A 14824-nucleotide genomic window follows, 5' to 3' on the forward strand; every position below is an offset into this window, starting at 1 on the left:
AATGTGAATTATAGTAGTCTTCCTGAATGAACTTACGCTGAGCTTCATTAGTTCCTATTGAAGACATAAATCTTCAAAACAAGTCACAAATGTATAGTTACATTTTACATATAGTGACTATTTTCAGCTGTGGAGTAGTACAGTTTGGTGTGCTAGTGAGTGTTTACATCTGCAGAACAAAGAATGTGAAATCAAAGTCAAAAACTACAATAGCAATTGATGTGTATTTAATAGTTTTTAAACAATAATGGAGGTTTATGGCTCAAAGGACTAATCATTGGATAAATTATTTGTTGATTTTGGTCTTTTCATGGGATTTGTTAATAACATTAGACTCATCCTTTAAGGTCTGACATGTTTCTCCATCTGTTTTAGTAGACTCTTGAGTGCTTGAGAGTTTCAAAATGTAATTTCTGGTTAAAACGCCTCAGCATTACATGTCTTCCTGTCAGGGAAGTCTCGCTTTACCAAAACTTCCTCCACAGCGCTGTGGAGGAAGGTCTGGCTAGTCCACACAGCACTCCAGGATAGGAGAAAAACGTGCTCTGGTTTATTTATAACGGCGCCTCTGCAAAATAGTCTCGGGAAGGAACTTGTTTTGGTGGAACATGTGCTCGTTCAAAAATTGTTTTAGTCCTGCAACAGAAAACTCAAATTGGACAGATAGTCTAGCTCACTGTCTGGATTTACCCTGCAGAGATCTGAGGAGCAGTTAACCATAGTCCTCATAAATCCACCGGAGCTTAGAACGTCAACACAAACACAAAGAAAGCGGAAGGTGAGGGACATCCGGCTGAAAATGAGGGACATCCAATGGATCTTCCGGCGGCACCGGAGCAATCCCCTAAATGAATCGTCTTCGATATGGACTACAGTCAGGGTTATACTGCATCTTTTTTCGCAGTTAAAATTTTGATGGACAGATGGAAATACTAATGAACCACACTGGGAAGAAGCTTGACAGATTGAATGAATTCTGCACTACTTTGCCCTGGAGTTTGACTGAAAAACAAAGTACCAAAACTAACATGCAACATTAAATATGGGACCAAAATAAGCTCTACTGTTCATTCAAATCTAATGATGATAGTTCCTCTTGTCAGCTCCAAACACTGATTACACTCTGTTTTGTCCTTGCTTGCTGTCAAATGTTATGAATCTGTCACTGCACAATCTCGTCACAGTGAATCTCAACGTGCAGATTAATTACCGCTTTAATTTGTTTTGCTCTCTCAATAGGTTTTTTGTTAATGAACTTCCATATGCTGCCATCTCCCCTCTGACTAGACCATGGTATAATAGCGGTATTGTCCCCCAAAAGTAACAGCCTGTTCCTTCAGTGTCGACAGCCCCTGTGTCCTGTTCCTCTTAATTCGATATACATTATTCAGTGACTGACAGTGTGATTCTGCAGCAAAGAAACAGAGACACAGGTGAAGTTAATGCATCTTTATTTTATGCCTCTACATTTCATAAGAAAGGACAAACTCAGTAGATTTAATTCCCTTTTCATAATAAAGCATCATCTCTCTAGTATTTCACTCTCTCTCATATAGATTTATCTTTCAAAATATAGTGAATTACCTACTCTTATGTACAAAGTTTCTCTACTGTGTTTGACCTGAAATTGATTTATTCAAGTGAATTGAATACAATGATACTATTTAGATTAGATACATGTACAACTTGGTTTGTAATCTGGATAAACTGTGAGCACTGGGAATATCTGAGATATTTGCTCAGCAAATTTTTACAGTTTAAATATCAAGACCACAGAGTCTACTGTACTCAAAAACAAAAACAAGGTTTCAATGTTGCTATTCAAAATATTTATATTTTCCCCGATTTTATTGTTTTATTTATTTTTACAGAGCTTGAATTTTAATAGTAAATATAACTCACGACACAGTAGTCAAAAGGAAGCAACGAGGATCGAATGAGCAACTATTTCATCTTCATACCTTCAAACCAGCAGCTTCTGGTGTGAGACAAATACTGTACTTTAGAAAACCTTGTAGAAAGCCGTATGTCAACAACAACAACAATATGGTGACTCGTTAGTTGTTTCAACCCAGCTGGGCGTGCATTGTGTTGCAGGGATGTACTGTTGGAGATGCTGATGTAGTAGGAGCAGTCAAGGACCGGGACTTGGCATGGAAGCGATGGCGTGAACACAACAAACTTGAGGATCTTCTGTGCTCCAACAGTACACTTCTCAGTTAATGCCAATATGTGAGGGGTTAAGGTAGGAAAGGAAGTTCTGCAAAGAAGAGAAACATTTAAAAATCAATCTCAAACATGTTGAAATCACCGTATATCATATGTAAATATAAATAATATATTTTGCTACTGTCTTTTAAAGGTAAACATGTTGCCACATGTATAGCTACATAATCTTCAGGTTGCAAGGTTCAATATGTTTGTAAAATAAAAAGTTAACTTCCTCTGCAGCTTTGGGAGGAACTGGTTTTAATCACAAATCACTACAGGGATTGCTTTGTGCTTCTCATTATCTTGCTCATCCTCAGCGGTCCGAAAGGGTCTAAATTGTCTGTGTGGTTGGAGTTTGTGTTGGCTCATTTTATGGTCAGAAGTTGTTGCTTGGCAACACAGGACTGCCAGATACGATTTGCTGTACGAGGATTAAATTGAATTGCCAGGGGTCTGCCTCATCTGGACCCTATTACTCTGTATCAACAAAGTCCCCGGGAGTGATGTGGTCACTGCGCACCTCTTTTCACTCTGGAGCTGCTTAGAAAAGACCGCAGCTTTTAAGGTTTTCTTTGATGATGATGTCTGTCACAGCGTTGAACACAATCTCGACGTTCCTTGTGTCTGTGGCACAGGTCAGGTGGGAGTAGATTTCTTTCACACCCTTCTTCATGTTCAGGTCCAAGAATTGCTTCTTGATGTAGTCGCTGGCGTCTTCATACGTGTTTGAGCCTAAAAGAAATGAAGGTTGTGAAGATGGGAGCAGATTTATGAGAAGGTTCATGAGTTTTGTTGTAAAAGTACCCTAATCCTTCATCATACATGAATCCCTCTGCATCACGGTGTCAGGCAGCTGACATGACGTAAGTTTAAAACATATTTTATTTGAGGGAGCAACACTGAGAATTCTTACTTAATCAATTTAGTCTTCCTTATTTTTTTTTTTATCTGAGCAGTTTGGGTCACAAGTGAATCTTAATGTGTTGTGTTTGTCTGCATTCTAGTGCAATTTACCAATTGGTTTGCTCTTTATACATTCTCCTGATACAGTCTCATATTAATCAAAGCTGAAGCATGACTTGTTGGCAGCTGACAGTGATCCACTCTCACGGCATGCCTGACAGATCAGAACAGAACAGTAATCTCACCATGTCCCTGTCCATCTAGCCTGATATTCTCACTGCTACAGCAAACGTAGTCCTGTCATTTAACTCACAAACTGTTAAAGCAGATTCAGTCGGTCTTACCATCATAGTCTGGGAAGCAGATACTCAGGTGGACTTTCTTGATCTTTTCTTCAAACAGATCCTTCTTGTTGAGGAAAAGCACGATGGAGGTCAGTGCAAAGAATCTGTGGTTGCAGATACTGTTGAATAGATGCAGGGACTCATGCATGCGGTTCTGAAAAGGTCAGAGAGGGATTGGTTGAGTTTACTAGCCAACATGTCATCTCATGTTTTACAATCAGGTAGTGGAGTGTCAACTCACCACTTCGTCGTCCTCTACCAGCACCATGTCGTATGCACTGAGAGCTCCGCAAAAGATGATGCAGGTCACACCCTCAAAACAATGGATCCACTTCTTCCTCTCTGACCTCTGGCCACCCACATCAAACATCCTGTTCACCACACAGAAAGTCACAACAAAGTCAGTCCTTGAGATTGCTGTGGTGTGAGGTTTAGTCAGTTTTGCTGGTGTCAGACATTTGTTTAGGGCCCCCTTGTGAATTACCTGAAGTGCAACTCTTTGCAGGAGAACTGCTCTTCAATAATACCAGTTGTTTTGACTCGAGATCGCAGCACGTCTTGCTCAGTAGGGAGGTAGTCTGGCTTGATGATTCTTTCCATGTCATTGAGGTAGCTGAGAACAAATGGCACAGGAATCAGGCCTCATATATGATATCATCTTTATCAATAAACACTAAGCCAGCAGCCTCTTTAGTTTTACGTGTAACCCCTCTACTGTCTCAATCCCAGTAGTAGACATGGACTCACTAGCCAGCAGAGTCGTTCAGTTGGTACTCAGCAGCTCTATCATAGCTGGCCTGTACACCAGAATCTTTCCACAGCTTCATGATGACATCAGCCAATTCAGCAGGCATTGTGCCTTCTTCAATGGAGTCTGACAAGTTCTGTAGCTTCTGTGCAAGCTCCTGTGGTTTTAATGCACATAGAACAAAGATCCATCAACCCCGGCACAGTACTTCAACTTTTATAGTATTTTTATATTTATAGTATAATTTTAGTCTGTGAAAATGAGCTAAAATGAATAACAAGTGAATCATGTCTGGTGTACATCTTTTAAGTGTCATATGAGACCTGTGAGGCGGTCGAGCCAAAATCAATGGCCAGCATCTCCATGCCTCTGATGATAGCCAAAGCAGACTGCAGGATGTTGCCAAAGATGATCGATTTGAACGCCAGTTGTTCCTCTTTTGTGTAACCACCCTGATGCAGAATCCTGTGCAAAGGTAAAAGTGTTTTAGTTCAGGGAAAAGTTTTGCTACAATAATCCTCTGCTGAGCTGGTTGGAAATGTATATATCCCTGATATATAGAATATTTTTCTAAATAAGTATAAAAAGTAATTTGTGGAAATAAGAAATATTAGGATCTTGAAAGATGCTCAGTTTGGATGTAAAAAGTCAAGCTCATACAATAGAGAAACAACCTACAGCGCCACCCTGTGGTTTGTTTCTGACCTCATTCAACTCTTATTGTCAGGGTGTAACTAACTGCACAAAACAAGTGCTGACAAATCAGAGTAAGCGGATGTTTGCCCTGTTAACCTCTTGTCAAAAAGCTTCACTGCTAGTGAAACAGACAGAGATGAGGGAGCTTTGGCCTGCTGGCTGTATGCCTTCATGCTTTTTTTTAATCTTATCGATCATATGACCGATAACATAAAAAAAAAGCGTTCATTGTTTCCCACTGACATGGTGTGGATGACACACAAAAAACCTTATTTGAATACTTACTTCATTTGTTTTACGATGGTACTTTTCCCTGACTCACCAGCACCTGGAAGAGAATAAAAGGGTTAGCAACAACACACATAACTGCTATGTATCTCTTTGACATGCGACTAGAGTAGAAACACACTGTAAAGCCATAAACAGCCAAACAATGTGCTTGGATGATGCAATTCAATTTAAAGGAACAGTCTGGCCAAAATAAACAAAAACGCTGTGACTTTGACCTGAAGTGCGGTCTACCTGTTACCTATAGATAGTTTCTGGATGAAGTATGATCTTTTTTAAGTTTGCATTTGTCTGCCTTTATCACATCATTATCACAGAGTTATGCTAGAGTAACTTATAAGTAACATCTCTATGGAAATCATGATAATGCTATTCAAAAAAGTCCACTAATCACTGTTTTTTGTATTAAAGTTTCCCTGTCTATCTCCATGCAAATAGATGTGTTAAAAACTCACTTTTCATATGTTGTCCTAGAGCCAAATGTAAACAATATATAAAATATTAATGAATATAAAATGAATATAAAACAGAGGCACAGAAAGATACTCTATAGCGGAGTAGGCAGAGCAAACTATATAAGTGACACATGTAACAAATCAGCTACAGTCAAGAAAAATGCAGATGGAGGCAATAAATAGCAGATTTTTGTACATTGAGCACCTTATCCTGTAACAAATGCCACTGAACTCCAGTGTGTTGGCAAACATCTCCAAACTTTAGCTAATCAAACTGAGTAAGGCAATCCAGACAGGACGAGAAACATGTTTCATTTTTAGGGAACGGCTTCTCTGAATGAAATGTACATTGTGCATACATTGTACATTAATGCATCATGTGGAATGCTGTTATATGCCATTCAAATCATAGCTGGATGTGCTGGCTGAAGAAAAGCTTGCAGGTAGATCAGGCTCTCTGCAGCACTGTAAGCTAACTCAGACCAGAAGGAATTTATCACAGAGCAACCAAAGCTGGCTGTCCTGGAGCCACATTAGCTCCATCCTCAGACTTTAATGCTTGAGCATTTAAAGACACTCGTGTGGCCTCATCCAACCCTCTCTGGGAGAAACTATTGGGTTTTCCTCTGCTAGCAGTCATTAGCAAGTCTTTGAGATGGAATAGTAAAGGTGGCACTGTGACAGTATCCAGACTGGTTTTCATCAGCTGTGAATATTTAATGAAGACTGCCTTTATCTTCTCTGTGAGTCATTCTTTCACCTCGTGCTCATTAGCGAATGTGGCTTTAGGCTTTGCAGTGACATTAAATCTGGGCTTTAAAGGGGAGCTCTGTGTCTATTTTAATCCTGCTGAAGATACCATACATAAATTATAAATTAAATGGTGCATATTTTGCAGACAAAATTTTTTTTTCAGTTGTAATATACAAACTGTAGGAACCTTCTCAGATTCCATAAAGACTTGCACCAAAACAGTTTTGGAAGTTCCCAGTAACTAACTACATTTAGGTTTCTTTAGTATATCCTTTTGGTGGAAGTCTTTGCAAAAGCTATTTTTGCATATCCTCAATATTCAAGGAGTTTTAAAGTTTATTAAGAAGTAAAATTTCACCAATGTTTATTACTGTTTCGCACACCTGCACACAAGGAGCTAACCGCAAATATGTTTAGTTCAAATAAAAATGTCACAATGTCCACCAGAGCCCACAAGATGGCACTCTTCTTATCTTTACCCACTTATTTCTTATCTCTGATACTATACTGCTGGAGAAGAAGCTCCCCTGTGAATCTAATGGAAGTAGATATTAAGTCTTTGAATAGTGTTTATGACACATAGATTACACTCTGAAAGAATAATGCAATGTTGTGAGATATAACATTTATGGTTTTAGTAAAATAATGTCTCAATTAAATACTTGATTTTAAACATCCATCACCGTCAATGCTCTGCAAAGATCGATTATTTAAAATAAAAAAAAATGTCACCTGACTTCTATTTGATAACATTATTATGCATTTTAGTATTAGTATATAGTATATATATGTATATATAGTATATAGTATATTAGTATGCATTATTGCATTTGTTATGTCACAAAAACCAACTCTTCAAATATAATCAGCCATAATCTAAATGTTTTTTTTTTACATTGTTTTCTAGATTTTCATCAAAATGTTTACTGGTAATTTGACACTGTGAATGTTGCTGCTATAACATTGGTGGGAATAAAAACACATTTTATACTTTCTGTGCGAGTTGAGGGATCAACAAAGACCTCACCAAGTGGATCTGCACTAAACCAGTTAGCTAATCGGCTTGACATATCACAGCTGGGCTGTGATTCATTTAGACCAAAGGCTATGATTGTTTTAAGCGCCAATGTCATGAAAAGTCATTTATTTTAAGACAGAGCGAAGACAATCTAAGTACATTTTGCCACTTTTTAAAATTTAATGTTTTTGTCAAATTATATATATATATATATATATATATATATATATATATATATATATATATATATATATATATATATATTTCTAAAGCTTTCATGGCTAAAGCCTTTGAGCCTTTGGGACATTTTATTGAGACATTTTAAGTTCTGCAACGTCTTTAAAACAACTCACCATAATGGTAAAACCACAACTTAAAACAACTGCACAAACTCAAGTCTCTGCAGTATTTGTATTTTGTGTAAGCATAAGAAGTTAATGTGAAAGTTTAATACTTATATTTAGTTTTTAGTATACTTTCAAATCTGTTCTCTAAATTCTTTAAAAGTATTCTCCTTTTTTGAGCTTCATCTCAGATCCTTGTGTTAGCTGTTCATCCTGCAAACTTATCTCACTTATCTCCCTCTACTTTATTCCCGCTAATGCCCTCTCAGTTTGCACAAGCTTAAACAGTCCTCCCCTCTTTCTAATAAAACTAATGTAGGGCTTTATCCAGAAACAATTCATCTGCACAGCCTGTAAATCCTCTGAGCATACCATATCTTACATCTAACTAAGCAGAGAACAGCTGTGTTGGAGCAGTTTGATGGCTCAAGGTGGCTCATAGCCAAGATTTGAAGAATATGCAACACATGAGTTAATAAACTCAAAGTGAAGCATCCATTGTTAACTTATAAATACATTATTATGAAATAAATGATCATCTGCTACATAAACTAACTCTCATCCTAAAACTTAGAACCAGTTGTGAACCTCTCAGGGTTCAATGTAAGCTGACTAAAATATTTTCAGCTACAGTAAATATTTATCAGTTACACCTGTTGAGTGTTGGCTGACTGCATGACTCCTGTTCTTCTCTGCAAACCTGAACCTCCACTGAAAAGTTGTTCAATCAGAGATGGAAAGTTAAACGTCATGTTTGTCAAGTACTGAATCTTTTGACGTGAAAACCCGTCAGTCTGAGCACTTTGATCACCTGCAATCTGGGACAAAAAAAGAAAACTTGGTGCAAAAAGACTATTCATTAGTTCACTTACCAAGCAGTAATAGCTTGACTGTTTTAGCATCCTGATCAGCATCTTGTTGGAGTTGTTTTTCCAACTCCTTGGACTTTTTGTCCTCGGCGCTTGCTCCTGCACCCATGCTTTCTTCCTCCGCAAACTCAAGATCCTCAAGGATAGAAATTTTGACGGTTCTCTGTGAGCTGAAGAGCAGAGAATCTGGATGCAACACTAATCGTGCTGAAAGGCGATTTCCGAGCGGAAGGGGATTGGGAGGGAGGTGCTTGAGATTGGCTCCTTTGGCCCCTTTCGATTAGGTGATCAGAAGAGAACCAAACCTCTCAAGGATGAAATCAATTTAGCAGCTCTGACCAGCAAAGATCCACCCTTTAATTCCTTTTGACTAAACCCCTGACTTAGGAGGTGCCTCTTCCTGATTGGCCAGCCAATCCAATTAGTGTAATAAGGGCAGTAGTGAATGATGTCAAGCAAAGGAGAAAATAAACTCTCTACCTGGGCTCGATGAGAGTCATTGATCTCGTCACTCATTGATTTGATTTGTCCATAAAAACAAAATGTGTGTAACTATTATTGTGTGTGTGTGTGTGTGTGTGTGTGTGTGTGTGTGTGTGTGTGTGTGTGTGTGTGTGTGTGTGTGTGTGTAGGGAGGAAATACACTATGAATTACTCAATACAAACTGTATTTCCTGTCAGCCTCATCAGCCTGTTGGTATTTATGCATATACACTTAATTAGGTACACTTGTACAATCTAATGTGGTCCAATACAACAGCTCAGCAATAACACTGTCAGAAAGGTGATAATTCTACTTAGTTTATTATTGAGGCTAGAGTGCATTATATTGAAAGGTGTTTTTAATATTCTGCCCCGCTCATGTATGTAAATAGGGTGGACAAAATATTTATCTCTAATGTAGTCCAGTTCAATGTCACTGCAAACTACAACCTCAATAGTAAACATGTAGTTAAACGAACAACTCTCTGACAGTGTCAATCAAAACTGAACATTATTACCTTTATTAAGGCAGAATTTATGCCAGAGCTGTTGTATTGGACCACATTAGATTATACAAGTGGCCAGTGAGTGTATAGATAAAAATGTGGCAACTGTTTTTAAATATTTAGAAAGAAATCACTGGGATCAATACGTTCATTTAAATAAATGTATTGTACATGTGTTGCTCTTTTGATTCATGTTGTATTTCCTGCCTGTTAGACTTTTGACTTCAATGTCAGTCACATGGATGAAGCGGAGAGGCATTAAGGTCTCATAAACTACTTATAGTTAAGACGTTTAAATCCCAGGTGGTGTGGTGCATGCTAAATAAAGTAACTGTCACTGCACTGTGCTGTGCTGTTTAGTGGGGTCTAAGCGATAACATGACCTAATTGTGTTTCCCAAGTTACATCCAACATAATTTAAACTTATCTCAAAAATATTAATGTTTTCTTTTAGCCAGAGCAGCAAGTTTTTAAGAAATGAGGTGGGATGTTATGTGCAGTACGCAGGTTGTTGCAGGATTGGAGCAGTTGATCTGGGAGCAGGTCAGCCCTGTGGGATTGATGGGTGGAGGTCAGTGGGACTGGTCTTAAGGACTGTGACAGCCCTGTGTGTTGTAAGAGGACTTACACTGAGATATCTGAGGTTATAAATTCAGTCAGAAGTCGTGTTGCTTATATGTTTCCCAACAAAGCGCGTCAGAAACAAAGTGTTTACAACGTGTGGTTTAGTTTCATAACTTTAGAGTCCCAAGCTCTTTAGTTAAGCTTTTAAATGTATCTTTTACTTTACATACTTTAAAAAACCTTGTATTCGACACAGGAGCATCATATTTCACAGTCGATTATCAATTACTGATGTAATGACACTGCTATGGAAACATTTGTTGTATGTAAAAAGATAGGTTTACATTGTTCAAGTGTGTTTTAAATGTGTTTTAAAGTTCAGCTGAAGCTTAATGAAGCCTCAGACGTTTGGAAAAAAGAGCATTTCATACTAAAAAGACTGATACCTGCTTGGTTTGATTAACTTAGATTTGAATGTGAATTTAAAAAAATATGAATGAATGAATGTGAATATTAAGTTCAGCTGAACATTAGAAATGCTTTTTATGAGCTCAGCTGTAGTTCAGAGTGGTAACTCTTCTTGAAGTTGATGCTGAGTTTCTTTTTCAGTTTGTGTGCTGTACAATTTATTCCTTTGGAATATTAGAGCAAAATGTCTATATGACATGACTGTACTGTTACGAGTGAAGGTGAAGTCCTGGTCCTGAATAGACTCTTTAAAACCTCCTTAGCAGGTTTTATCAACTGGGTAGATGAAGTGCAGGTCATCACTTCTCTGTGGTGACATCTGCACTAGATTCTTGTCAGTGTGTTGATCTTCTGCAACACGCTGCTGCATAAACTGGCATATCAATCAAGAACGTGATTTTATGTTTATGGCTTCAACATATGGAGATATTTAATACAGTGTGTGTTGTGTGACTATAAGCATGTTGAGACAGAAATATCTGCTTATCATTCATTAGTTTAATTCTTGTATGTTTTTGTGTTTAATGTGTTGTGGTGATTATGGCTAAAACTAGGCTGATGTGTTTGTTGTGTTTAACTTCAGCAATACATCAGCAGTAGGACATTGTCTTTTAATCAGGCTTCAGTTTTGGAGACACATCCAGCAGCTGTTTAACTGCACAGTCATCTACATCACCCCATAAAGCTTTTTTTTTTTATCAAGTAGAATCTAATAAAAGCAGGCAGCAACGGCTCAACCTGAACAACATGGGAAATATTGTATTTTAAAAAGTCCTTTTGTAAAATGTGCTTGTATTGTTCGGCTGTGTTTCTGCAAGTTCCTGCATTGTAGGAGGAGCAGGTTTAAGAGAACTTGGGTCAGACAGTCTCAGTGCCAGTTCAGTGACGATCAAATAGGCTCAGTGGGAAGCTAAAAGATTGACAGACTGGGATCTCTGAATAAGAAAAAGTGTGACACATGAACGAAGGTGAAAACAGAAACAATGATTGCACAGAGTTTCCCAGTGCCTTTAAAGATCTTCTTTATAAAATCTTTGTTTCCTGTTTTTTAAAGGTGAAAATATTAAGTTCAACCTTACAGGCAATAAATACACAATACAGTATATAATTTCACTCCAGAGACTTTTGTAAAACTTCAATAGCCCAACAAACATAAAAAAAACAATATTTTAGGCGTACAATGAATGCATCAAAAAAACAATAAACCCACTTTCCCTTTCATACTGCTTCACTTGCACCATGTCAGAGTCCAGTTCTGTGCTGAGATACTGAACATTACACTCATGTCATTCTGCCTAAGCATGTAGTGCTAATTGCCTGGGGCAGGGTGTTTCAGGTCTAAATCCTCAAACGCTTTCAAGCAGGCTAATCGCAGTAACACATCTAGTGATGGCGGCCAATCCCATTAGGAGGTGGATGGCGTAGCCCCGCTTTGTGCTCAGTCCCTGCGTCTCTGATCTGTTGACAAGATTACCCACAGAGTCTCAGATCAACCCAAGAGGGAGGGGGATTAACACATTGTCTTTTTGGGCAGTGGGTGCAGGGAAACTGAACATGTAGGACTTGTGTTTTTAGCAACATACACATCACGGTGCAGAAAGATGAGGTCGCACTGTAGAGCCTCTTTGAACGAACATCTGAGTAGGTAGATAAATAAGCAGATAGATAATAACCAAAGATCTCTGTTAAACCAGTGATGTTCCTATATCCTATCATATCCTATATGTCAGGATTAAACTGACAAACTAACTTGTGTTTGATAGATACAGATGAATCGTGTGTGACTAGTGTGACGTGTGGTGATGTTACTTTGTAAAACCTCTGCAGACTCCATTAGGATGTCCCCACCAACTGATGAGCTTGTGGTTTTACTCGACAAGCTTTTCTACAAGTCTGGAAAAAAATATAAATAAGTAAACTTCCTCAGATGACGCACAGGGGAAGCTTGGTGACGCCGTACTGTCTGCGTACTGTAGTAAGATGTTGTGATACTCGCCGGTAATCCTCTTACACAAAACATCTTGGAACTCCATCATATAGCTACCATTAAAGCTTTAGTGTGTAAATTTTTCATATTAATGAGCATCCGTTACATTCAAGCCATTGCCAAATGAGTTGCTATAAAGCTGATAGAGACTCTAATGAACAAAGCTCAACACAACTCTCTGTATTTCCCAGTATGGCTATATTCAGAAGATTGTGTCGTCCGGTGACTTTCCCGCGCAGAAACTCAGGTGAAGATAATTACCTCTCTTACTGGGACACTTAATGGAACTGAGCCATCATTAATGTCACCAGTGTTTTCCTGCTATGACAAGTCAGAATGTCGGCTGTGAAAAAGGTCTATTCTCTTGTCAATGGCTGCATGTATGGATGTGTCGTTGCCATAGGAGAAAGCTGTGTGTCCAAGGTCAATATATGTTTCCCTGCAGCTGAAGAGGGATTAACCACAGACAGATTAACTTTAGAGGCAATGAGTGAAAATAAGTCAGAGTGCACAAGAAGTGGAGTTAAGGTGATTTTGTTCATGGATACAGTACAACAGACTATTTGTCCTCATTCAGCTGTTCACTTACTGTCTGATACAGCAACACTTTGTCTTAAGCTGTCTGCAACTCTCCATCACTGACAGGCACTGCATGGAACCACAGTGAAATTCAGAGCACCTGTTCTGTTCATCCATACATCCATGACACAGCCGTCCATCCTCATCTGCTCTGAAAATGTTCTCAGGGCAGAATTGTCACATTACAAATAACCCATCATCTTATTAGCGTCATCTCTCCTGCAAAACACCACACTATTTGGAGTCCTCAACATCCTTCACTACAAGTGTTTTTACTTTGGACCCATTAACTCTAACACTGACCATGATCTTCATTTTTACAAACATTAGACGGGTACATCAGCTTGTCAATGTTTGATTCTCCAAAAGATAAAAACCTGACAATTGCCAAAATCTTTAAAGACTCTTTTAACCATCTGGATAAAAAAAAAAAACTTTTTGTCAGCTGCACAATAAAAAGCCTGCGTCCTAAATTGCAACTCTGTTTTCTAATCCAAACAAATGTGTGTGCGTGTCCTTGCTCAATTTGTATAATTTGAACCAAGCAAGAATTTAACTTTCCCTATTCTTTCTTTCTTTCTCAGACTTACAGACGCAGTATGCAGTATGATGTTGTGTTGCAGTCAGTTTCACTACTTCCCCATAAATACCACAAGAGGGCGACAGCTCCACAGTGCACACTCTGCTCCAGTGCTCTTCCTTCCTTTCTTCCTGTTTTTTTTACTTTATCATTATTCATCAGTTAGTTTCCAGTTTCTCATTTCACATTTTTAAAAGTGGAGGATTGTATATAGTTTTTGTTTTACACATATATTTCTGTGTTTTTCAGCCAAGAGATAACTCTAGTGACTTGATGTTTCAAGTGGTTATAGCAGGACTGAATGGACATGGAGTTTCGGTCAGGGTGGCATTGGATAATCCGTTTTTCAGCGAGCTTCTAGTCTGTATTCATTTGTGCTCTCATCTGCATTTCTGGAACAATTAATGAATTTCTGCACATCCTGCATTGATGTCAAGGTAATTACTCTTGACAATACTTGAGTACTTTAATTGTGCAGCAAATGTTACTTGTTTTACCTAAAGATTTGTTTTGGAAGTACATCTACTGTTGTGTTTGGTTCACTAAATGTGTTCTTTGATTTGATTATAATGATTTAAAGTCTAGCCATTCTCTCTCCTTTTCTTTATTCTTATTTCCCCCTCTGAGATTTTTCAAACCAGCAAGTTGATTTCCCAGAACACTTTGCACCGCAGGCTGCTCTGTCACTACTGTCCTCTCTTATCACACTGTCTCCACTCACCGGCTTGTAATAAGTCACAATAATCAAATAATAAGAATGTGATGATAAAACAGACACAAGAGTCATTCAGGAAGGAAGGAGCCGCACAGAAAAGGTGGAACAACACAGTGAATGTCGAGTGTATGTGATTATACACTGAAAATAATTAGAGTGGATATGATGAGTTGATTAATCAATTACTTGACATGGTTGGTTTATGACTGTTGGACGGACAAAAAAAAGCAATTTGAAGATGTTTAAAGCCCAAAAGAAAGCCCAAAAGACATTGTGAAGATTTGTTTTTACATTTTACAGACAAACGATTAGT

At 38.2% G+C, this 14824-nt stretch overlaps 1 protein-coding gene across 1 annotated transcript; it reads right to left on the reverse strand.

The window, feature by feature from the left end:
- Positions 1 to 1434: 1434 nt before the first annotated feature.
- gnat2 (guanine nucleotide binding protein (G protein), alpha transducing activity polypeptide 2) lies at positions 1435 to 8971 on the reverse strand. The gene is made up of 9 exons (XM_031286731.2): positions 8633 to 8971; positions 5188 to 5230; positions 4530 to 4671; positions 4206 to 4363; positions 3943 to 4071; positions 3700 to 3829; positions 3459 to 3612; positions 2732 to 2943; positions 1435 to 2260 (listed from the first exon to the last, which is right to left on the reverse strand). The coding sequence occupies exons 1-8, from the start codon at positions 8736 to 8738 to the stop codon at positions 2753 to 2755; spliced, it is 1053 nt and encodes a 350-aa protein (XP_031142591.1). The 5' UTR covers positions 8739 to 8971; the 3' UTR covers positions 1435 to 2260; positions 2732 to 2752.
- Between the last annotated feature and the right edge of the window lie 5853 nt (positions 8972 to 14824).

Source organism: Sander lucioperca, chromosome 12 (genome assembly GCF_008315115.2).
Source record: "Sander lucioperca isolate FBNREF2018 chromosome 12, SLUC_FBN_1.2, whole genome shotgun sequence".
NCBI classification, from domain to species: Eukaryota; Metazoa; Chordata; class Actinopteri; order Perciformes; family Percidae; genus Sander; species Sander lucioperca.

What these genes read in the sequence shown, in the direction of transcription:
- gnat2 (XM_031286731.2), bottom strand. Translation starts at nt 8,738, where the DNA reads ATGGGTGCAGGAGCAAGCGCCGAGGACAAAAAGTCCAAGGAGTTGGAA. An exon ending in TTGGCTCGACCGCCTCACAG is followed by an intron (nt 4,364 to 4,529) that starts GTCTCATATGAC and finishes TTAAAACCACAG; the next exon opens with GAGCTTGCACAGAAGCTACA. An exon ending in TGGTAGAGGACGACGAAGTG is followed by an intron (nt 3,613 to 3,699) that starts GTGAGTTGACAC and finishes TGACCTTTTCAG; the next exon opens with AACCGCATGCATGAGTCCCT.